General features: G+C 46.6%; 1 protein-coding gene across 1 annotated transcript in view; it reads right to left on the bottom strand.

Moving 5' to 3' along the window:
- Positions 1–23937, bottom strand: part of LOC139278085 (mixed lineage kinase domain-like protein) — a 119587-nt gene extending 95650 nt beyond the window's left edge. Inside the window, exons 1-4 of the mRNA XM_070896743.1 lie at positions 23879–23937; positions 14463–14919; positions 10623–10803; positions 5124–5221 (exon numbers count right to left, since the gene is read on the bottom strand). Of these exons, the coding sequence (XP_070752844.1) occupies positions 5124–5221; positions 10623–10803; positions 14463–14919 (736 nt within the window). The 5' untranslated portion in view covers positions 23879–23937. The remainder of the gene's footprint in view (positions 1–5123; positions 5222–10622; positions 10804–14462; positions 14920–23878) is intronic.
- Positions 23938–25339: the final 1402 nt, after the last annotated feature.

The raw sequence follows: 25339 nt of genomic DNA, 5'->3' as shown, positions 1-25339 counted from the left end.
ACGCTGACTTACAGTCCTGTCTACAGCAATGCAGCGTGTGTACTCAGCTGAGCAACGCGCTCAGAGAGGCACCACTAAGTTTATGGTCCTGGCCCTCCAGACCATGGTCGAGGATCCATGTCGACTATGCAGGCCCGTTTCTCGGTAAAATGTTCCTGGCTGTGGTGGATGCTTTTTCAAAATGCATTGAATGTGAAATAATGTCGGGAAGCACCGCCACCATTGAAAGCCTGAGGGCCATGTTTGCCACCCACAGCCTGCCTGACATACTGGTCAGTGACAATGGGCCAAGTTTCACCAGTGCCGAATTTAAAGAATTCATGACCCGCAATGGGATCAAACATGTCACCTCGGCCCCGTTTAAACCAGTCTCCAAGGCAGGCAGAGCAGGCAGTACAAACAATCAAACAGAGCCTTAAACGAGTCACAGATGGCTCACTCCAAACCCGCCTGTCCCGAGTACTGCTCAGCTCCCGTACGAGACCCCACTCACTCACAGGGGTGCCCCCGGCTGAGCTACTCATGAAAAGGACACTTAAAACCAGACTCTCGCTGGTTCACCCCAACCTGCATAATCAGGTAGAGAGCAGGCGGCAGGAACAAAATGTTAACGATGGTCGCACCACTGTGTCACGGGAAATTGATCTGAATGACCCTGTGCATGTGCTAAACTGTGAACATGGTCCCAAGTGGATCGCGGGCACGGTGATAGCTGAAGAAGGGAGTAGGGTGTTTGTAGTCAAACTCTTCAATGGACAAATTTGCAGAAAGCACCTGGACCAAACGAGGCTGTGGTTCACAGACTGCCCTGAACAAATCACAGCAGACACCACCTTTTTTGACCCCACAACACATACCCAAAGGATCAACGACACCACCCTGGTCCAGGAAATCATGCCCAACAGTCCAGCAAGGCCAGGCTCACCCAGCAGCCCTGCAGGGCCAACAACACGCCAGCCCAGCGAGGGCACAGCCAACACACCAGAACAGACATTTGTACTGAGGCGGTCCACCAGGGAAAGAAAGGCTCCTGACTGCCTCACCTTGTAAATAGTTTTCATTTTGACTTTTGGGGGGAGTGATGTTGTATATCTGTAAAGCATGCACTCCCATGTTCTGCCACCAGTGGCTTGAGCAGTGGTGCAGCAGGGAGGGATTCAAATTCCTGGGGCATTGAAACCGGTTCTGGGGGAGGTGGGACCAGTAGAAACCGGACGGTCTGCACCTGGGCAGAATCGGAACCAATGTCCTCAGGGGAGTGTTTGCTAGTGCTGTTGGGGAGGAGTGAAACTAATATGGCAGGGGGATGGAACCAATGCAGGGAGACAGAAGGAAACAAAAAGGAGGCAAAAGCAAAAGACAGAAAGGAGATGAGGAAAAGTGGAGGGCAGAGAAACCCAAGGCAAAGAACAAAAAGGGCCATTGTACAGCAAAATTCTAAAAGGACAAAGGGTGTTAAAAAAACAAGCCTGAAGGCTTTGTGTCTTAATGCAAGGAGCATCCGCAATAAGGTGGATGAATTAACTGTGCAAATAGATGTTAACAAATATGATGTGATTGGGATTACAGAGACGTGGCTCCAGGATGATCAGGGCTGGGAACTCAACATCCAGGGGTATTCAACTTTCAGGAAGGATAGAATAAAAGGAAAAGGAGGTGGGGTAGCATTGCTGGTTAAGGAGGAGATTAAAGCAAAAGTTAGGAAGGACATTAGCTTGGATGATGTGGAATCTATATGGGTAGAGCTGCAGAACACCAAAGGGCAAAAAACATTAGTGGGAGTTGTGTACAGACCTCCAAACAGTAGTAGTGATGTTGGGGAGGGCATCAAACAGGAAATTAGGAGTGCATGCAATAAAGGTGCAGCAGTTATAATGGGTGACTTTAATATGCACATAGATTGGGCTAACCAAACTGGAAGCAATATGGTGGAGGAGGAATTCCTGGAGTGCATAAGGGATGGTTTTTTAGACCAATATGTCGAGGAACCAACTAGGGGGGAGGCCATCTTAGACTAGGTGTTGTGTAATGAGAGAGGATTAATTAGCAATCTCGTTGTGCGAGGCCCTTGGGGAAGAGTGACCATAATATGGTGGAATTCTGCATTAGGATGGAGAATGAAACAGTTAATTCAGAGACCATGGTCCAGAACTTAAAGAAGGCTAACTTTGAAGGTATGAGGCGTGAATTGGCTGGGATAGATTGGCGAATGATACTTAAGGGGTTGACTGTGGATGGCAATGGCAGACATTTAGAGACCGCATGGATGAACTACAACAATTGTACATTCCTGTCTGGCGTAAAAATAAAAAAGGGAAGGTGGCTCAATAGTGGCTATCAAGGGAAATCAGGGATAGTATTAAAGCCAAGGAAGTGGCATACAAATTGGCCAGAAATAGCAGCGAACCCGGGGACTGGGAGAAATTTAGAACTCAGCAGAGAAGGACAAAGGGTTTGATTAGGGCAGGGAAAATGGAGTACGAGAAGAAGCTTGCAGGGAACATTAAGACGGATTGCAAAAGTTTCTATAGATATGTAAAGAGAAAAAGGTTAGTAAAGACAAACGTAGGTCCCCTGCAGTCAGAATCAGGGGAAGTCATAACGGGGAACAAAGAAATGATGGACCAATTGAACAAGTACTTTGGTTCGATATTCACTAAGGAGGACACAAACAACCTTCCGGATATAAAAGGGGTCGGAGGTTCTAGTAAGGAGGAGGAACTGAGGGAAATCCTTATTAGTCGGGAAATTGTGTTGGGGAAATTGATGGTATTGAAGGCCGATAAATCCCCAGGGCCTGATGGACTGCATCCCAGAGTACTTAAGGAGGTGGCCTTGGAAATAGCGGATGCATTGACAGTCATTTTCCAACATTCCATTGACTCTGGATCAGTTCCTATGGAGTGGAGGGTAGCCAATGTAACCCCACTTTTTAAAAAATGAGGGAGAGAGAAAACAGGGAATTACAGACCGGTCAGCCTGACATCTGTCGTGGGTAAAATGATGGAATCAATTATTAAGGATGTCATAGCAGTGCATTTGGAAAGAGGTGACATGATAGGTCCAAGTCAGCATGGATTTGTGAAAGGGAAATCATGCTTGACAAATCTTCTGGAATTTTTTGAGGATGTTTCCAGCAAAGTGGACAAGGGAGAACCAGTTGATGTGGTATATTTGGACTTTCAGAAGGCTTTCGACAAGGTCCCACACAAGAGATTAATGTGCAAAGTTAAAGCACATGGGATTGGGGGTAGTGTGCTGACATGGATTGAGAACTGGTTGTCAGACAGGAAGCAAAGAGTAGGAGTAAATGGGGACTTTTCAGAATGGCAGGCGGTGACTAGTGGGGTACCGCAAGGTTCTGTGCTGGGGCCCCAGCTGTTTACACTGTACATTAATGATTTAGACGAGGGGATTAAATGTAGTATCTCCAAATTTGCGGATGACACTAAGTTGGGTGGCAGTGTGAGCTGCGAGGGGGATGCTATGAGGCTGCAGAGTGACTTGGATAGGTTAGGTGAGTGGGCAAATGCATGGCAGATGAAGTATAATGTGGATAAATGTGAGGTTATCCACTTTGGTGGTAAAAACAGAGAGACAGTCTATTATCTGAATGGTGACAGATTAGGAAAAGGGGAGGTGCAAAGAGACCTGGGTGTCATGGTACATCAGTCATTGAAAGTTGGCATGCAGGTACAGCAGGCGGTTAAGAAAGCAAATGGCATGTTGGCCTTCCTAGCGAGGGGATTTGAGTACAGGGGCAGGGAGGTGTTGCTACAGTTGTACAGGGCCTTGGTGAGGCCACACCTGGAGTATTGTGTACAGTTTTACTCTCCTAACTTGAGGAAGGACATTCTTGCTACTGAGGGAAGGTTCACCAGACTGATTCCCGGGATGGCGGGACTGACATATCAAGAAAGACTGGATCAACTGGGCTTGTATTCACTGGGGTTCAGAAGAATGAGAAGGGATCTCATAGAAACGTTTAAGATTCTGACGGGTCTAGACAGGTTAGATGCAGGAAGAATGTTCCCAATGTTGGGGAAGTCCAGAACCAGGGGTCACAGTCTAAGGATAAGGGGTAAGCCATTTAGGACCGAGATGAGGAGAAACTTCACCCAAAGAGAGGTGAACCTGTGGAATTCTCTACCGCAGAAAGTTGTTGAGGCCAATTCACTAAATATATTCAAAAAGTAGTTAGATATAGTCCTTACTACTAGGGGGATCAAGGGGTATGGCAAGAAAGCAGGAATGGAGTACTGAAGTTGCATGTTCAGCCATGAACTCATTGAATGGCGGTGCAGGCTAGAAGGGCCGAATGGCCTACTCCTGCACCTATTTTCTATGTTTCTATGTTTCTATGCCCTGAAGTCCCAAGGGATCCCAGCATCCCTTGGGAGCACTGTTTATAAGCCGGCCCCTAAGGACTGTTCCTCACTCTGGAGTGCCTTAATAAAGACTGAGGTCACTGTTACTTTAACCTCCCTGTGTGCAGCCTCATCTGTGTTAGGAACATAATATCTATCAATCTCAAGTTTGAAATTTTCAATTGACCCCCAGCTTCAACAGCTTATTAGGGGGGAGAGAGTTCCAGATTTCCATTACCCTTTGTGTGAGGAAGTGCTTCCTGACATCGCCCTGAATGTTCTAGCTCTAATTTTAAGGTTATGCCCTGTTATTCAGGACTCCCCCCCCGCCCCGGCCCCCCACCCCCGGCCCCCATCAGAGGGAGTTGTTTCTCTCTAAGTACCAGATCAAATCCTTTAATCATCTTAAAACACCTCAATTAGTTCACCCTTTAATCTTCTGTACATGCGGGAACACAAACCGAGTCTATGCAACCTGCCCTTTTAGCCACAGCATCACTCAGCAGTTATCCAACAGCCATGGAATCAGCAATGGAACCCTGAGCCTAGGGAACGGAAAATGGAACTCACTTCATCCTGGGAGTTCTGAGACTGAAACCCCAGGGAGGGCAGTGGGACAGGGGGAGGGGTTGGCAGACAGACCTAGCCAGTAATTTAACAGCAGATGGAACAGTACTGTTATTACTATAAACGCACAAGCACTCTGCAGTCACGTTGTAAATTCACACACTCGCACTTGTACCTGGCTGCACTCACCTTCCCTATTCATACAGATTCCATAAATATGAACAATGTTGTTCGACCTGAACTGATTCATGGTTTCAGCTTCTCTCAGGAAAATGTTCTGAACCTTGCTGGGGTGGAAAAAGCACAGTTATTCAATGGTGAAGAGAGGGTAGTGAGAAGGTTCAGAGGATAAGTTGCTGGTAATGTGTGCCACAGAGTGGTCGGCCACAGAAGGGCATCGAGGGTCAAAGAATCATACAATCTTACAGCACAGAGGGAGGCCATTCAGCCCGGAGTTCCTGTGCCTGCTGTTTGAAAGAGCTATCCAATTTAGTCTCGCATCCCAGATTTTTCCCCATAACTCTGCACATTAGTCCTTTCAAGAACATGTCCAATTGCCTCTTAAGAGTTGCTATGGAATCTGATTCCACCACCTTTCAGGCAGTGCGTTCCAGATCTTAGCAATCCTCTGTGTGAAGAAATGTCTCCCCATTTCCCCTCTGGTTCCTTTGCCAATTATTTTAAAGCTATGACCGTTGGTTACCAATCAACTTGCCAGAGGAAATAGTTTATATCGGAATCGCTTTTACGTCACAAACAGTCTGCCATATACATATCTGTACCCCAATCCAAATAGGATCAAAACCTCACAAAACCTTTATTAGGTCTCCCCTTAACCTTCTCTGCTCTCGGGAGAACAGTCCCAGGATCTCCAGGCTCTCCACATAACTGAAATCCTTCATCCCTGATATCATCCTGGTTAACCTTTCATGCCCCCTCCCCAGGGCCTTGACATCAATGTTCCCTGTAAGCTGTGAGCCCATGCAGCGCTCCAGGGAACCGGCACAGCCGGCTTTTCAATGTAAAAACTGCACCTGCACAGTGTATTGAATGGCCCACGCAGTCCCTTAAAGGAGCTGCGCAGGGCCAAAAAATCTGCAGCGAACATTGCTTGACATCCGTCCTAAAGTGTGGTGCCCAGATCTGAGATCGAAGCAGAGATTTGCAAAAGTTTAGCATGACTTCCTTTTTCTTAATTGCCTTATCAACGTACCCTGCCACATTCAAAGATTTGTGAATATGCAGCGCAAGGTCCCTCTGTTCTTGTGCCCCCCTCAATATAGTAACATTTAGATTTTACTGCCTCTCCATATTGTTCTTCCCAAAGTGCAACACTTATTCATTTTAAATTGCATCTGCCATGAGTCTGTCCATTTCACCAGTCTGTCGATGTGCTCCTGAAGCCTGCTACTGTCCTGCTCACAATTTACAGTGATGGCAAGTTTTGTATCATCCGCAAGCTTTGAAATTGCACTCCCTATACCGAAGTCCAGATCACTTATATATAACAAGAAAAGCAATGGTCCTAATACTGATCCCTGGGGTACTCCATCGCAGACTTCTCGCCAGTCAGAAAAACATCCCTTCACCACTACTCTCTGTCTCCTATCCCTCTTCGTACCCAAGTTACCACTGTCTCTTTAATACCATGTGCTTCTATTTTATGAGTAAGCCTGTTATGTGAAACTTTATCAAATGCCTTTTGTAAGTCCATGCATACATCTACTGCATTACCTTCATCAACTCTCTCTGTTACTTCATCAAAGAATTACATCAGGTTCGTCAGACATGATTTTCCTTTAACAAACCCGTGCCGCCTGTCCCTTATTAACCTATGCATCTCCAAATGAGAACTCATTTTGTCCTTGACACTGGCCTCAAGTCATGATCATAGGCAGTCTCTCAAAATTGAGGAAGACTTGTTTCCACTCTAAAAGTGAGTTCTCAGGTGACTGTACAGTCCAATACAGGAACCACAGTCTCTGTCAAAGGTGGGACAAACAGTGGTTGAAGGAAAGGGTGGGTGGGGAGTCTGGTTTGCCGCACGCTCCTTCTGCTGCCTGCGCTTGATTTCTGCATGCTCTTGGCGACGAGACTCGAGGTGCTCAGTGCCCTCCTCAATGCTCTTCCTCCACTTAGGGCGGTCTTGGGCCAGGGATTCCCAGGTGTTGGTGGGGATGTTGCACTTTATCAGGGAGGCTTTGAGGGTGTCCTTGAAACGTTACCTCTACCCACCTGGGGCTCGCTTGCTGTGTAGGAGTTCCGACTAGAGCGCTTGCTTTGGGAGTCTTGTGTTGGGTGCATGTGGACAATGTGGCCCGCCCAACGGAGTTGATCGAGTGTGGTCAATGCTTCGATGCTGGGGGTGTTGGCCTGATCGAGAACACCATGGTTGGTGTTGGCACGTCTATCCTCTCAGTGGATTTGCAGGATCTTGCGGAGACATCATTGGTGGTATTTCTCCAGCGCTTTGAGGTATCTACTGTATATGGTCCACATCTCTGAGCCATATAGGAGGGCAGGTATCACTTCTGCCCTGTAGACCATAAACTTGGTGCCAGATTTGAGGTCCTGGTCTTCAAACACTCTTTTCCTCAGGCGACCGAAGGCTGCACTGACACATTGAAGGCGCTGTTGGACCTCGTTGTCGATGACTGCCCTATATGGCTCCCGAGGTATGGAAAATGGTCCATGTTTGATGACCGGGGGGCAGTGCTGTGTGGCGGGGTCAGGTTGGCGGAGGGCCTTTGTCTTACGGATATTTAGTGTAAGGCCCATGCTTTCATACGCCTCGGTGAAGATGTTGGCGATGGTTTGGAGTTCGGCCTCTAAATGTGCGCAGACGCAAGCATCATCCGCGTACTGTAGTTCGACGACAGAGGATGGGACGACCTTGGATCTAGCCTGGAGGTGACGAAGGTTGAACAGGTTCCTATTGGTTCTATAGTTTAGTTCCACTCCAGCGGGGAGCTTGTTGAGAGTGAAATGGAGCATTGCAGCGAGGAAGATCGAGAAGAGCGTTGGTGCGATGACGCAGCCCTGCTTGACCCCGGTCCGGACGTGGATTGGATCTGTGGTGGATCCATTGACCAGGATCACGGCCTGCATGTCATCATGGAGCAGGTGGAGGATGGCGACAAACTTTTGAGGGCAGCCGAAACGGAGGAGGACGCTCCATAGTCCCTCAAGGTTGACAGTGTCAAAGGCCTATTTGAGGTCAAAAAAGGCCAGGTATAAGGGTTGGTGCTGTTCCCTGCATTTCTTTTGTAGTTGTCGCGCGGTGAAGATCATGTCCGTTGTATACCTTAGTGGGTACGCATTATGACTCTTGCAGGTGCTCTTCAGCCACAGGGAGAAGACGGTTGAGGAGGATTCTAGCTATGACTTTCCCAGTGACTGACAGCAGGGAGATTCCTCGTTAGTTGCCGCAGTCGGACTTGCCCCCCTTTTTGAAGATGGCCATGATTACTGCATCTCTGACATCTCCCGGCATGCTCTCCTCCTTCCAGATAAGAGAGATGAGGTCATGCATTCAAGCCAACAGTGCCTCTCCGCCATACTTTAGTGCCTCGGCGGGGATTCCATCTGCATTTAATGCCTTGTTGTTCTTGAGCTGACAGATGGCCTGTGCAGAGCTGGGATTTTGCTGAGATGGTGGCGTGTAGCATACTGCGGGATGGAGTCGAGAGCACTCGAGTCAAAGGCAGAATCTCGATTGAGGAGATCTTCAAAGTGCACCTTCCAGTGGGCCCTGACTGCCTCGGTGTCCTTAATGAGTGTCTCCCCATTCTTGGCCAGCAGTGGGGTGGGACCTTGGGTGCTTGGGCCGTAGGTAGACTTGACTGCGATGAAGAATCCTCACACGTCATGGCTGTTGGCCAGCTGCTGAATCTCCTGTGCTTTCTCCACCCACCATCTATTCTTTAGGTCCCGGGTTTTTTGTTGAACCTCGGCATTCAGCTGTCTGTAGAGTTGCTTTGCTGATCCCAATTTGGATTGTTGCTTTAAGTTCAGAAATGAGCTTGCGGTTTATTAGCTCCTGTAGTTATCAAGTAGTTATCCCACCACTGACATTAGGCTGACTGGCCTGTAGTTACCAGGTTTATCCCTCTCCTCTTTTGTGTACAGGGGTGTACATTTGGAATCCTCCAGTCCTCTGGCACCACTACAACATCCTCTGCACAGTAACTTACCCAACCAACCTGTCCACAGGGGCTGCTGACCGGGAGGTCCCAGTGTCCTCTCAGTGAGACAGAGAGAGAGAGAGAAATTTTTAAAAGAGGGCATGAGGAAGATCCAGCTCATCTTATTCCTCAGTTCTACGTTCTTCTTAAACCATTTTCATACCTCTCCTGCCTTGAAAGCAATACTTTATATTCATGTATGTACAACATTCCTACAATGAAAATGTAGTGTCCAGTAGCACCCCATACAGACGCTGAGATCCAACAATGCTCTATTCTGTAACATAAACCTGGCTGATTACAAAAGCAAAATATTGTGGATGCTGGAAATCTGAAATGAAAACAGAAAATGCTGGAAATACTCAGCAGGTCAGGCAGAACCTGTGGAGAGAGAAACAGAGTTAACGCTTCAGCCCAATGACCCTCCATCAGAACATTCTGACGAAGGAACATTGACCTGAAACATTAAGTTTTTCTCGCTCCACAGATGCTGCCTGACCTGCTGAGTATTTCCAGCGTTTTCTGTCTATTTGATTGTTTAGTTGTTCATTATATTTTGCATCAAGTGAAGGGTTTCCGCTGGCCATTACCTCATGCCTTCAGCACTTGGCTGAGTCTCATAAGAATTTCTCCGATTAAACATTCTGCAGCAAAACATGTAACCTAATGGGGATCAATATCCACATGCTCATTGGCTGACTATCCCATCTAAACTCACTGCCAATTGACTGATGGTACGTACACTCGCTGCCCATTGGATGACTGTACAACCCAAACTCGCTAGTAATTGGTTACTTTCACTGCTCACAGTTGCTACCCATTGGCTGACTGTAGCACCCATGCTCAAACATTCCCCACACCTCCGTCACGATCTCTCGCCACATCTCAGCCACAATTTTTCACCGCTCCTCCGCCTCAATCATTCGCCGCACCTCTGCCACGATCTCTCGCCGCTCATCTGCCCCGACCTTCTTCCTCCTCTGCGGTACCTAGGCCCCGTCAATGTTCCTGCCCACGCTCCAAATGGCAACCTGAATTTTGATGATGTCATCCAGTCGCCCACCTTGAAATCATCGCAGAGGAGCGATGAGAGATCATGGCTGAGATTTGGCGAGTAATCGTGGTGGAGGTGCGACGAATGTTTGGTGCGGAGGTGCGGCAAATGAAGTTATGGGGCCCAGAAGAGCCAAGGGCCCAGGGGCAGCACTGGCCAACCCACACTGCGATATGTTGGCGCACTAGGTCCATGCAGCAGAGCAGGTCTCCAGTTGTCCTGGTTAACCCTTGCCACTGGATAAAGAACTAGCTGTCGAGCCCATGTGGTGGATGATGTGCAACGGACGCCACATATTAAAAAACCCATGCACAGGCATCTTCCACTCCTGGAGTTCAGGACTGGAACATCGGGTCCTTCATTGAAACATCTGTGAACTCATCCCTTTTGGTGTGGAAGCAAGTCATCCTCGTTCGAGGGACGCCTATGTTGATGACAATCCATACTTACCTTAGGTTGGCGGAGTCACTGGTGAAGCGCTTAATGGCAACGGACTGTTTCAAGAACACTCCCTTGTAATATTTGTAGGTGTCGGCTTCCAAGAAGGGTTTACTGTCCTTCTTCAACTCGCTCATGTTGATCATTCGGATCATATCCACCGGCGGATGGGAGGCTTTCTCTTTAGCTGAATCTGGAAAGAAGTTGGAGAGAGCAGAAAGAATGGGACGGTTACTGGAGAATTAAATCACTGTCCTGGTTGTGTAGTCACCTCCGCACATCCGAAACCTCTCGACAAGATTCCAGCTTTCACAGCGTATAACAGACTGCACGTGTAGGCTTTGTGGTGATAAATGGTGCCAAGGATTATATGGGCCGTGTCCTGTGGGAACAGGGAGGGGGTCAGGGTCAGATGAGCAGACGTGTTGAATTGGAAGTAAGCATTGGGAGGCAAGTTGGTGGAGGAGGAGGAGGACGAAGGGGTCAGAGCCACATATACATCATATGCCCTAAACAGTAGTTACCTATTTAGGCAGTGAATCCCCATTTTTTCCTATACTGATGGAAGTATTAATAAATTGGGAAGGATCAGCTGATAGACTACACCAAGATAGGCAGATACCAAGATGTGGTTTAATTTTGTTTAATATTTGTAGTGATTGTACCAAAGTAAGGAGTGTAAAAAAAAATAATTATCTGTGTGTGTGTTGGAATGTGTGTGTGTATTTGTGGGTAGGTGTGTTGCAGATAGCTGCATGGGTTTATGGGGGAGTGTGCGTAAGTGTGGGTGTATCTGTGTGTACATGTGAACGTGTGTAGGTGGAGGCATGGGTATGTGTTTGTGTGTGTTGGGGTGGGTGTTGGTGTGTTCCTAGTTTGCACGTATGGAACATGATTGCATACAGAACTCGATCCCTCCTAGATCAGCCTACAGCTTCCCTCCGTAACTCTCTTGGCAACCTATAAAGGGCCCATCGAGGCACTCGTTGCTGCTTCCTTACGAGCACCAATCCCAATTGAACATCCTACTCTCTCGCCGACCTTCCTACCCAGCGTGCCCACTGGGGGCTAATCTTGCCAATCTCCTACCCGTCCAACTCATCTCCCCCCAGCGCTGACTCTGTGGATGCAGGCAGTGGGGCAGCCTCACCGACCCTCTTCGCATCTCCCTCCGGATGTCCGTTTGCTTGCGAACAAGGCCCTTGTCATCCATGAGCTTATAGTAGATGATGGCATCGATGTCATGGCCCTGACAGAAACTTATTTGAGGGGTGATGACATCATACCCTTGAATGAAGCCTCCCTGCCTTCTACCATTTTTCACCAATTTTCTCCAATTGAATATTGGGAAGACTGAAACCATTGTTTTCGGTCCCCACTACAAACTACGCTCCCTAGCCATTGACTCCATTCCTCTCCCCAACATCTGTCTGAGGCCGAATCAGACTGTTTACAACCTTGGTGTAATATTTCACCCTGATACGAGCTTTCAACCCCATATCCATAGCATAACTAAGACCGCCTATTTCTACCTCCGTAACATCGCTCGTCCGCTGCTGAAGTCCCCATTCATGCCTTTGAATAAGACCAATTTTCAAGGCAATGGCCTTAGGGAGAGCATGACCTCAGGTGGGGTTTAAGAGGGAAGATAGATTATGAAAGTAAACTAGAACAAAATATAAAAACAGATAGTAAAAGTTTCTACAGGTACATAAAAAGGAAAAGAGTGGCTAAAGTAAATGTTGGTCCCCTGGAGGATGAGACTGGGGAATTAATAATGCAGAACAGGGAAATGGCAGAGACGTTGAACAAATATTTTGTATCGGTCTTCATGACAGAAGACAGTAAAAACATCCCAATAGTGGATAATCAAGGGGCTACAGGGAGGGAGGAACATAATACTATCACCATCACTAATGAAGTAGTACTAGGTAAAATAATGGGATTAAAGGCAGACAAGTCCCCTGGACCTGATGGCTTACATCCTAGGGTCTTAAAAGAAGTGGCAGCAGAGATAGTGGATGCATTGGTTGCAATCTACTAAAATTCCCTGGAATTTGGGGCAGTCCCAGCAAATTGGAAAACTGAAAATGTAACGCCGCCCCTATTTAAAAAAGGAGGCAGACAAAAAGCAGGAAACTATAGACCAGTTTGCCTAACATCTGTCGTTGGGAAAATGCTGGAGTCCATTATTAACGAAGCAGTAGTGGGACATTTGTAAAAACATAATTCAATTAAGCAGAGTCAGCATGGTTTTAAGAAAGGGAAATCACGTTTGACAAATTTGTTGGAGTTCTTTGAGGATGTAACGAGCAGGGTGGATAAGGGGGAACCAGTGGATGAGGTGCAGTTGGATTACCAGAAGGCATTCGATAAGGTGCCACATAAAAGGTTACTGCACAAGATAACAGTTCATGGGGTTGGGGGTAATATATTAGCATGGATAGAGGATTGGCTAACTAACAGAGAACAGAGAGTCGGGATACATGGGTCATTTTCCGATTGGCAAACAGTGACTAGTGGGGTGCCGCAGGGATCTGTGCTGGGTCCTCAACTATTTACAATCTATATTAAAGACTTGGATGAAGGGACTGAGTGTAATGTGGCCAAGTTTGCTGATGATACAAAGATGGGTGGGAAAGCAAGTTGTGAGGAGGACACAAAAAATATGCAAAGGGATATAGACAGACTAAGTGAGTGGGCAAAAATTTGGCAGATGGAGTATAATGTGTGAAAATGTGAGGTTATCCACTTTGGCAGAAATAATAGAGAAGCAAATTATAATTTAAATGGAGAAAAATTGCAAAGTGCTGCAGTATAGAGAGACTTGGAGGTCCTTGTGCATGAAACACAAAGTGAGTATGCAGGTACAGTAAATAATCAGGAAGGCAAATGGAATGTTGGCCTTTATTGCAAGGGGGATAGAGTATAAAAGCAGAGACGTCCTGCTACAACTGTACAGGGTATTGGTGAGGCCACACCTGGAGTACTGGGTACAGTTTTGGTCTCCGTATTTCAGGAAGGATATACTTGCATTGGAGGCTGTTGAGAGAAGGTTCACTAGGTTGATTCCGGAGATGAGGGGGTTGACTTATGAGAATAGATTGTGTAGGTTGGGCCTACACTCATTGGAGTTCAGAAGAATGAGAGGTGATCTTATTGAAACTTATAAGATAATGAGGGGTTCGACAAGATGGATGCAGAGAGGATATTGGCACATGGGGCAAACTAAAAATAGGGGACATAGTCTCAGAATAAGGGATCGCCCATTTAAAACTGAGATGAGGAGGAATTTCTTCTCTCAGAGGGTTGTAAATCTTTGGAATTCTCTGCCCCAGAGTGCTGTGGAGGCTGGGCCATTGAATATGTTTAAGGTGGAGATAGACAGATTTTTGAGCTCTAAGGGAATACAGGGTTATGGGCAACAGGCAGGGAAGTGGAGCTGAGTCCATGATCAGATCAGTCATGATCTTATTGAATGACGGAGCAGGCTCGAGAAATCGAATGGCCTACTCCTGCTCCTATTTCTTATGTAATCTGTGGGATTATTAGCTGCGGCTAAACTCCAATCCATCAGCCCCACAAGGACCATGGGGCCGAATGAACTCACTGCACTGTTGTCGGTTGTGAACCAGCACGGCCGTCTCAGTCACCTGCACCCCTTTCTCTGACAGGGCACTCTTGACATTGTCTACCCGGCGCTTCCTTGGCTTATTGGTGCATGTACCTCTGTGTACAGGGCCCTGAAAGGTATTCTGCAGGACTGTTACTTGGGGATAAATCGAGTCTGTAGGGGCTATAATTTAAGGGCAGTGACCTGGTCTCATTACTGCCCCTCACGTTCGTCATTACCTTCCTCCACTGCTTTCACGTCTTCCTTGTCAGACTTCTTATCCTGCTCTCGATCCTTCTTGTCCTCCATTTTCCGGGTCTTTTCCTGAAAGGTACTCTGTATTTGCGTCAGGCTGACCTGCAGGGCCAGCATTAGTTGCTGCGCCGCGTCATTCAGGCGGTCGTTGATGTGTTCGAATTTTTCACAGAATACCGCAGCTTTTATGACCTTTGTGAAGCTTCCCCGGCTGGTGAAGCTCCTCACCAGTGCCTCTGCGTTTTGCAACGTAATTTCCAGCTCTTTCAGGACCTTGTTGATCTTATCCAGGAAATTTGTGTTCTGCACCATTTTCACTGATACCATCAGCATCTCGATCCGACTTCCCAGGCGCTGACACTGCTTCTTGTTCTTCTTCACCTTCTGCAGGTGAGAGTGAATGGTTGTAACCAGGCTGATGATTTTGGGAATGTAGTCCATCTGAGGAAAAGGGAGCAAGCAGAACAGTAATGGATACAAAGGTAGGAACACACAGTTCTTCCCAACCCCAATCACACCTAGATGAGATGGACACATACACACAATGTTACATCGAGACTTACACCATTAACTCCGCAGGTGTGGCCCAATCATCTGCTGTAACTGGAAGAAGCTCCACAGAAACCATGGAGAAATGGCGTTAATTGCATTTTTCTATGATAACAGTGATATATAAATGTTGTTTTATTTGAGGTATTGACAATGTAAGGTTGAGTAAATTTGAGGTATTGACAATGTAAGGTTGGGTATATTTGAGATGTTGACAATGTACGGTTGGGTATATTTGAGACGTTGACAATGTACGGTTGGGTATACTTGAGACGTTGACAATGTACGGTTGGGTATATTTGAGATGTTGACAATGTACGGTTGGGTATATTTGAGACGTTGACAATGTACGGTTGGGTATATTTGAGATGTTGACAATGTAAAGTTGAGTAAATTTGAGGTATTGACAATGTAAGGTTGGGTATATTTGAGATGTTGACAATGTACGGTTGGGTATATTTGAGATGTTGACAATGTACGGTTGGGTATATTTGAGGTATTGACAATACCAGGATGGGTATATTTGAGATATCAACAACATCTGGTCTTGCCAGCGCGTCCACATCCCAAGAATGAATTATAAAATGATGTCTATATATATCACTTTATGCTCACAGATACACTATATATTTATATATATCTATATATATATAGATATATATTTGTTTTTAACTATTTATTTACAAAACCAGCGGGAGAGAAGGCCTCGGGCAGAGTGGCCCTGAGCGGCGGTACAGATACAGCGGAGGGAAGGCCTCGGGCAGAGCGGTGGTACAGATACAGCGGAGGGAAGGCCCCAGGCAGAGCGGTGGTACAGATACAGTGGGAGGGAAGGCCTCGGGCAGAGCGGTGGCACAGATACAGTGGGAGGGAAGGCCTCGGGCAGAGCGGTGGTACAGATACAGTGGGAGGGAAGGCCTCGGGCAGAGCGGTGGTACAGATACAGTGGGAGGGAAGGCCTCGGGCAGAGCGGTGGTACAGATACAGCGGGAGGGAAGGCCTCGGGCAGAGCGGTGGTACAGATACAGCGGAGGGAAGGCCCCAGGCAGAGCGGTGGTACAGATACAGTGGGAGGGAAGGCCTCGGGCAGAGCGGTGGCACAGATACAGTGGGAGGGAAGGCCTCGGGCAGAGCGGTGGTACAGATACAGTGGGAGGGAAGGCCTCGGGCAGAGCGGTGGCACAGATACAGTGGGAGGGAAGGCCTCGGGCAGAGCGGTGGTACAGATACAGCGGGAGGGAAGGCCTCGGGCAGAGCGGTGGCACAGATACAGTGGGAGGGAAGGCCTCGGGCAAAGCGGTGGTACAGATACAGCGGGAGGGAAGGCCTCGGGCAGAGCGGTGGTACAGATACAGCGGGAGGGAAGGCCTGAGCGGTGACAAGAGGAGGAGTGGGAGTACATTCGAATTCCAAATGAACAGCAAAAGCAAGGAGTGATGTCACAGGACTGCAGGTAGGTGATTGGTTGGTGAGCACTACAGTTTTTTTAGTCTCTAAGCTAGCTAAGAAACTGTAAATTGCTACAACTTTACTTTATTAAATGAATAACTAAACTAGATAAACCAATTAAGTAATAAAACTAAAATAATTGATAAAATAATGAAGTAACTTATCAAATAAATAAAGAAGGTTAGACATGTCTGGGCAGGTGGGGTGCTGTAACTGCAGCATATGGGAGTTGGTGGAGAGCATCGCGATCCCAAACAACCACATCTGCAGTAAGTGTCTGCAGCTCGAGGAACTTCGGCTCAAGAGTTGTTGAGCTAGAATTCGAGGTGCAGACATTGCGGAGCATCAGGGAGGGGGAGAGTTACCTGGACACTTTGTTCCACGAAGCTGTCACACCCCTTAGGTTAAGTAGTAATTAGCAGGGACAGGAGGGTGTGACTGCGAGTCAGGAAGGTATGGGGACCCAGGATGCAGTGATGGAGGAGCCTCAGCCCTTGACCTTGTCCAACAGGTATGAGGTACTTGCTGCCTGTATGGATGAGGAAAAGGACTACAGGAAGGATGGGCAAACTGACAAGGGCACCGTGGTACAGGAGGCCATTTAAATAGGGGTGAGTAAAAAGCAATGTGGTAATGGTACGCAACAGTATAGTCAAGGGGATAGATACTGTTCTCTGCAGCCGAACAGGGAGTTCCAGATGCCCTGATAATAAAGGATGGGATAAAGACAGTAGAGAGAAAGGATCTTAGCTCTAAAAATCAAGACATAGAATCAGTTTGGGTGGAGCTAAGAAACAGTAAGGAGCAGAAAACATTGGTGGGAGTTGTTTATAGGCCCCCAAACAGTAGTGGTAATGTAGAGCAGAGCATAAATCAGGAAATTAGAAACGCATGTAATAAGGGTAATAGAGTAATTATGGGGGACTTTGATCTACATATAGACTGGGCAAACCAAATTTGCAGTAATAGTGTAGAGAATGAATTCATGGAATGTATACAAGGTAATTTTCTAAATCAGTATGTTGAGGAACCAACTAGTGAACAGGCTATTTTAGATCTAGTATTGTTCAATGAGAAGCGGTTAATTAATAAGCTTGTAGTAAAGGGGCCTTTAGGGAAGAGTGACCATAATATGATAGAATTTTATATTGAGTTTGAAAGTGATTTAGTTAAATCCAAAACTAGAGTCTTAAAAATCTAAACAAAGAAAACTACGTAGGTATGAGGGGCGAGTTGGCTAAGGTAGATTGGGAAACTAGATTAAAAGGTATGATGGTAGACAAGCAATGGATAGCATTTAAAGAATTAGTAGATAATTTACAACAAATATACATTCCTTTAAGGCACAAACCCCACAGGAATTAACAAGAGAAGTTAAAAATAGTATTAGATTAAAGGAAGTGGCTTATAATATTGTCAGAAACAGTAGTAAGCCTGAGGATTGGGAGGATTTTAGAATTCAGCAAAGGAGGACCAAGAAATTGATAAAGAAAGGGAAAATAGAATATGAGAGTAAACTAGCAAGAGACATAAAAACAGACTGTAAAAGCTACTACATGTTGAGCGTCCGAAATCCAGAATTCCAAAGTTCGGAATGTTCCGGAATCTGGACATCGGGCCGATCGGTGGCGGGATCGTCCGGAATCCGGAAAATGTTCCGAAATCCGGACATTTTTTAAAACCGATTATTGCTACGAGGGGGAAAAACACCGCCCATAAATTCCAAAAAACAAAAAATAAAAATTCACACAACATTCACAAAACTCTTCCCGACTAAATCGCTGAAAAAGAATGAAAAAAATAAAACTTTAACTTACCTTTTTTGCAGGTCTTCAATGCAGGTTTTTCCTGGCCACCGACCCTCCACTGCCGACCCCCCGCTGCTGATCCCCCCAATCTACCGACCCCCCCCCCGGCTGCCCACCCCCGGTCCACGCACCCCCCTGTTCCACCGACCGACCCCCCCGCTCCACCAACCCCCCTGCTCCACTGACCCCCCCGCTACTGACCCCCCGCTCCACCAACCCCCCTGCTCCACTGACCCCCCGCTACTGACCCCCCGCTCCACCAACCCCCCTGCTCCACTGACCCCCCCGCTACTGACCCCCCGCTCCACCGACTCCCCTGCTCCACTGACCCCCCCGCTACTGACCCCCCGCTCCGCCGACCCCCCTGCTCCACTGACCCCCCCGCTACTGACCCCCCGCTCCACCGACTCCCCTGCTCCACTGACCCCCCCGCTACCGACCCCCCGCTCCACCAAGCCCCCTGCTCCACTGACCCCCCCGCTACTGACCCCCCGCTCCACCAACCCCCCTGCTCCACTGACCCCCCCGCTACTGACCCCCCGCTCCGCCGACTCCCCTGCTCCACTGACCCCCCCGCTACTGACCCCCCGCTCCACCAACCCCCCTGCTCCACTGACCCCCCCGCTACTGACCCCCCGCTCCACCAACCCCCCTGCTCCACTGACCCCCCCGCTACTGACCCCCCGCTCCGCCGACTCCCCCGCTCCACCGACCCCCGACAGAAAGACATTCCGAAATCCGGAAATCCAGAACAGCCTCGGTCCCAAGGTTTCCGGATTTCAGACGCTCTGCCTGTATAGGTCAGCTAAAAGTAAAAGATTAGTGAAAGTAAATGTGGATCCTTTACAGGCTGAGATAGGAAAAGTTATAATTGGAAATAAGGAAATGGTAGAGAAATTAAACAAATACTTTGTGTCTGTCTTCACGGAAGACGCAAAAAACTTGCCGGAAATAGTGGAGAACCAAAGGTCTAGCGAGAATGAGGAACTGAAAGAAATTAGTATTAGTAAAAAAATAGTACCCTGTTCTGGAGAAATTATCGGCCCGAATTTGGTGAAGGTCCCCGCCCGCCCAAAGGACCACCAATGGCCGCCAAGGTAACTGACGGTATTTTGGGCGGAATTTTCATCAACAAGGTCCCTCGAAGGTCTGCGGGAGGCAAAAGAGGGACTTACGCTGCCAATCTGGGCGGCAGCCGGCGGGAGCCCCCAATCTCGGCGGTAAGGCACTTGCCACCCAAGTGCCGCCAAGGATGGAGTCGAGCCCACGGAGGGTCGAAGACCTGAAAAGAAAAAGCATTAAAAAAACCCATCGGAACACCTTCAGGGGACTGCATCCAGGTAAGTCCCTGTAAAGAAAATAGTAAAAAAATGTTTACTCACGTTTTGTTTCAGCTCTTTATACCTACCGTTGGGGACAGACCAGCCTCCTCAGTCCGCCCCTGTTCTGGTGCCGACTCCCACCCGCACCAATCTGACATCTCGGCGGATGGGAGTCCACTTACGCCACTCGGCCGCTCGCTGACATCAGCGGGCGGTTCTCGGCGCTTCTCCCCTCCCGCCCGCTGCAGACCAGATCGAGGCTGGCACTGGGTGGAACCTGAGGGGGAATGTCGGCGGCAGTGGGCGGTAAGTGCATCAATTTCGGGTCCTTTGGGACTGAAAGCCGATATATACCCTGGACCTGATGGCTTACAACCTAGGGTTTTGAAAGAGGTGGCTATATAAATAGTGGATGCATTGGTTGTCACTTTCCAAAACGCCATAGATTCTAGAACGGGAAAGTAGTTAATGTAACCCCGCTATTTAAGAAAGGAGGGAGAGAGAAATCAGGGAACTACAGACCAGTTAGCAGGGAAAATGCAGGAATGTATTATTAAGGACATGGTAGCAGCGCACTTAGAAAACAATAATATAATTGGGCAGAGTCAACACAGATTTATGAAAGAGAAATCATGTTTGACAAATCTATTTTTTGAGAATGTAACTAGCAGAATAGATAAGGGGGAATGAGTGGATGTGGTGTATTTGGAGTTTCAGAAGGCATTAAATAAGGTGCCACACAAGAGGTTATTAAACATAATGAGGGCTCATGGGCTTGGGGGTAATATACCAGCATGGATTGAGGATTGGTTAGCGGTCAGAAAACATAGGGTAGGTATAAACGGGTCATTTTCAGGTTGGCAGACTGTAACTAGTGAGGTACCGCAAGGATCAGTGCTTGGGCCTCAGCTATTCACAATCTATATCAATGATTTGGATGAGGGGACCAAATGTAATATGTCCAAGTTTGCTGATGATACATAGAATCATATAAACATAGGAAATAGGTGTAGGAGTATGTCATTTGGCCCTTCGAGCCTGCACCACCATTCAATAAGATCATGGCTGATCATTCACCCTCAGTACCCCTTTCCTGCTTTCTCTCCATGCCCCATGATCTCTTTAGCCGTAAGGGCCATATCTAACTCCCTCTTGAATATATCTAACGAACTGGCATCAACAACTCTCTGCGGTAGAGAATTCCACAGGTTAACAACTCTGTGAGTGAAGAAGTTTCTCCTTATCTCAGTCCTAAATGGCTTACCCCTTAATCCTTAGAATATGATCCCTATTTTTAGACTTTCCCAGCATCGGGAACATTCTTCCTGCCTCTAACCTGTCCAATCCCGTCAGAATTTTGTATGTTTCTATGGGACCCCTCTTACTCTTCAAACTCCAGTGAATACAGGTCCAGTTGATCCAGTCTCTCCTCATATGTCAGTCCTGCCATTCCGGGAATCAGTCTGGTGAACCTTCGCTGCACGCCCTCAATAGCAAGAACATCTTTCCTCAGATTAGGAGACCATAACTGAACACAATATTCCAGGTGTGGCCTCACCAAGGCCCTGTATAACTGCAGTAAGATGTCCCTGCTGCTATACTCAAATCCTCTAGCTATGAAGGCCAACATGCCATTTGTCTTCTTCACCGCCTGCTGCATCTGCTTGCCAACTTTCAATGACTGATATACCATGACACCCAGGTCTCATTGCACCTCCACTTTTTCTAATCTGTCACTATTCAGATAATATTCTGCCTTCCTTTTGTGCCACCAAAGTGGATAACCTCACATTTATCCACATTATACTGCATCTGCCATGTGTTTGCCCACTCATCTAACCTGTTCAAGTGACCCTGCAGCCTCTTAGCATCCTCCTCACAGCTCACACTGCCACCCAGCTTAGTGTCATCTGCAAACTTGGAGATATTACACTCAATTCCTTCATCTAAGTCATTGATGTATATTGTAAATAGCTGGGGTCCCAGCACTGAGCCCTGCTGCACCCCACTAGTCACTGCCTGCCATTCTGAAAAGGACCCGTTTATCCCGACTCTCTGCTTCCTGTCTGACAACGAGTTCTCTATCCACATCAATACATTACCCCTAATACCATGTGCTTTAATTTTGCACACCAATCTCTTGTGTGGGACCTTGTCAAAAGCCTTTTGAAAGTCCAAATACACCACATCCATTGGTTCTCCCTTGTCCATCCTCAAAAAATTCCAGAAGATTTGTCAAGCATGATTTCCCTTTCATAAATCCATGCTGACTTGGACCGATCCTGTCACTGCTTTCCAAATGCGCTGCTATTTCATCGTTAATAATTGATTCCAACATTTTCACCACTACTGATGTCAGGCTAACCAGTCTATAATTCCCAGTTTTCTCTCTCCTCCCTTTTTAAAAAAGTGGTGTTACATTAGCTACCCTCTGGTCCATAGCAATTGATCCAGAGTCGATAGACTGCTGGAAAATGATCACCAATGCATCCACTATTTCTAGGGCCACTGGGATGCAGACTATGAGGCCCTGGGGATTTATCGGCCTTCAATCCCATCAATTTCCCAAACACAATTTCCTGACTAATAAGGATTTCCTTCAGTTCCTTCTTCTCGCTAGACCCTCGGACCCCTGAAGGTTATTTTTGTCTTCCTTAGTGAAGACAGAACCAAAGTATTTGTTCAATTAGTCTGCCAATTCTTTGTTCCCCATTATAAATTCAACTGATTCTGACTGCAAGGGACCTACGTTTGTCTTCACTAATCTTGTTCTCTTCACATATCACATATCACATACAAAGGTATGTGTAAGTTGAGAGGAGGATGCAAAGAGGCTAAGTGAGTGGGCAAGAACATGGCAAATGGAATATACTGTGGAGAAATGTGAAAATTATCCACTTTGGTAGGAAAAATAGAAAAGCAGAGTATTTTTTAAAATTGTGAGAGATTGGGAAATGTTGGTGTTCAGAGGGACCTGGGTGATTATACACGAATCATTGAAAGTTAACATGCAGGTACAGCAAGCAATTAATAAAGCAAATGGTATGTTGGCCTTTATCAAAAAATACAATACAAAGATGGGAGGAAAAGCAATGTGTGAGGAGGACATAAAAAAGCTGCAAAAGGACATAGACAGGCTAAATGAGTGGGCAAAAATTTGGCAGATGGAGTATAATGTTGGGAAGTGTGAGGTCATGCACTTTGGCAGAAAAAAATCAAAGAGCAAGTTATTATTTAAATGGAGAAAGATTGCAAAGTGCTGCAGTACAGCGGAACCTGGGGGTATTGTGCATGAAACACAAAAGGATAGTATGCAGGTACAGCAAGTGATCAGGAAGGCCAATGGTATCTTGGCCTTTATTGCAAAGGGGATGGAGTATAAAAGCAGGGAAGTCTTGCTACAGCTATACAGGGTATTGGTGAGGCCACGCCTGGAATACTGCGTGCAGTTTTGGTTTCTATATTTACGAAAGGATATGCTTGCTTTGGAGGCAGTTCAGAGAAGGTTCACTAGATTGATTCCGGAGATGAGGGGGTTGACTTATGAGGAAAGGTTGAGTAGGTTGGGCCTCTACTCATTAGAATTTAGAAGAATGCGAGGTGATCTTATCGAAAAGTATAAGATTATGAGGGGGCTTGACAAGGTGGATGTAAAGAGCATGTTTCCACTGATAGGGGAGACTAGAACTAGAGGGCATAATCTTAGAATAAGGGGCCCCTCATTTATAAATGAGATGAGGAGAAATTTCTTCTCTCAGAGAGCTGTGGAAGCTGGGACATTGAATAAATTTAAGACAGAAATAGACAGTTTCTTAAACGATAAGGGGTTAAGGGGAGCGGTCGGGGAAGTGGAGCTGAGTCCATGATGAGATCAGCCATGATCTTATTGAATGGCGGAGCAGGCTCAAGGGGCCGTATCGCCTCCTCCTGCTCCTATTCTTATGTTCTTACATGCAAATCTTTGAGAACATTTGTCTCATTACAAACATTACATCTTACATAAAACACAACAAATCGCAATTGTATAACCTTAAAAGAAAGTCAGAAAGAAAAGGAAGGCCAATGGTTTCCTGTTGTGTAGTTTTTTTTCTGATGTTGAGAAAGGCAACAAACACACGCCCGACTGCAGAAACCACTAAAACTAATATTTGGCCTCTTATTGAGCTCTACAAATCTACAATAGCTCTACAATACTCTGCACGGATTTGTTCACAGTTGATTTGACCCCAATTGTTTTGCCTGAATTGAAAACCCAGGAAGTTGTATACATACCTTTTGAATTTATCGCAATCCTTTTCTCTGCCTTCTGTCTAACAAGAGAAGCTCCGATGGCCGACAGCCAGGTTTCCAAGCTCACTTCCTGAAAACACTTTCTAAGTTTTTCCCCTATGTGTTGGCAATTCTGTCCCCGCCTCATTACCTCTAACCTCAGCAGTTATTGAATACTCACTGGAAACGCCCCTGGCTTCCACGTGCAATTTGCTATTTGCACAGAGCACATTTGCTCCATTCACTGCTGCCTGTCACTCCCAAACCATCCTCAGCCTCCACCTAGTGGGACTTTGTGGTTACCGCAGGCAGACAGCAGACAATTCTATCAGAAACTTTTACGGGTTTAAATTGCGATAGCCCCCAAAAACGGGCATGGGGATTGCGATACGCGATGACTCTATGCCTGGTCAGTTTAATGCAGCCAGCACGTCAACTTTGTGCTGCCTGCTCATTATCGCAACAAAAATATATCCCAATGAGAAGGAAAGACTGTAAGGGATAACTATCCGTGGCTAACGAAGGAAATAAGGGATGGTATCAAATTTAATACAAGGGCATACAATGTGGCCATACTAGTGGGAGGCCAGAGGATTGGGAAACTTTTAAAAGCCAACAAAGAATGACTAAAAAAATTCATAAAGAGAGGGAAGATAGATTATAAGAGTAAACTAGCGTGAAATATAAAAACAGATAGTAAGAGTTTCTACAGGTACATAAAAAGGAAAAGAGTGGCTAAAGTAAATGTTGGTCCCCTGGAGGATGAGACTGGGGAATTAATAATGGAGAACAGGGAAATGGTAGAGACGTTGAACAAATATTTTGTATCGGGTCTTCACGATGGAAGACACTAAAAACATCTTAATAATGGATAATCAAGGAGCGAAAGGGAGGGAGGAACTTAATACAATCACTATCACTAATAAAGTAGTACTCGATAAAATAATGGGACTAAAGGTGGACAAGTTCCCTAGACCTGAAGGCTTACATCCTCGTGTCTTAAAAGAGGTGGCTGCAGAGACAGTGGATCCATCGGTTGTAATCTACCAAAATTCCCTGGATTCTGGGGCGGTCCCAGCGAATTGGAAAACCGCAAATGTAACACCCCTATTTAAAAAAAGAGGCAGACAAAAAGCAGGAAACTATAGACCAGTTAGCCTAACATCTGTTGTTGGGAAAATGCTGGAATCCATTATTAATGAGGCAGTTGCGGGACATTTGGAAAAGCATAATTCAATCAAGCAGAGTCAGCATGGTTTTATGAAAGGGAAATCATGTTTGACAAATTTGCTGGAGTTCTATAAGGATGTAACAAGCAAGGTGGATAAGGGGGAACCAGTGGATGTGGTATATTTGGATTTCCAGAAAGCGTTTGATAAGGTGCAACATAAAAGATTTCCGCACAAGATAAAAGTTCACGAGGTTGGGGGTAACAGAGGATTGGCTAACTGTCAGAAAACAGAG

The sequence above is a fragment of the Pristiophorus japonicus genome, chromosome 13 (genome assembly GCF_044704955.1).
Source record: "Pristiophorus japonicus isolate sPriJap1 chromosome 13, sPriJap1.hap1, whole genome shotgun sequence".
In the NCBI taxonomy this organism is placed as follows: domain Eukaryota; kingdom Metazoa; phylum Chordata; class Chondrichthyes; family Pristiophoridae; genus Pristiophorus; species Pristiophorus japonicus.
The sequence above is the reverse complement of the archived record's forward strand: the minus strand, read 5'-3'. Positions and strand labels throughout refer to the sequence as shown.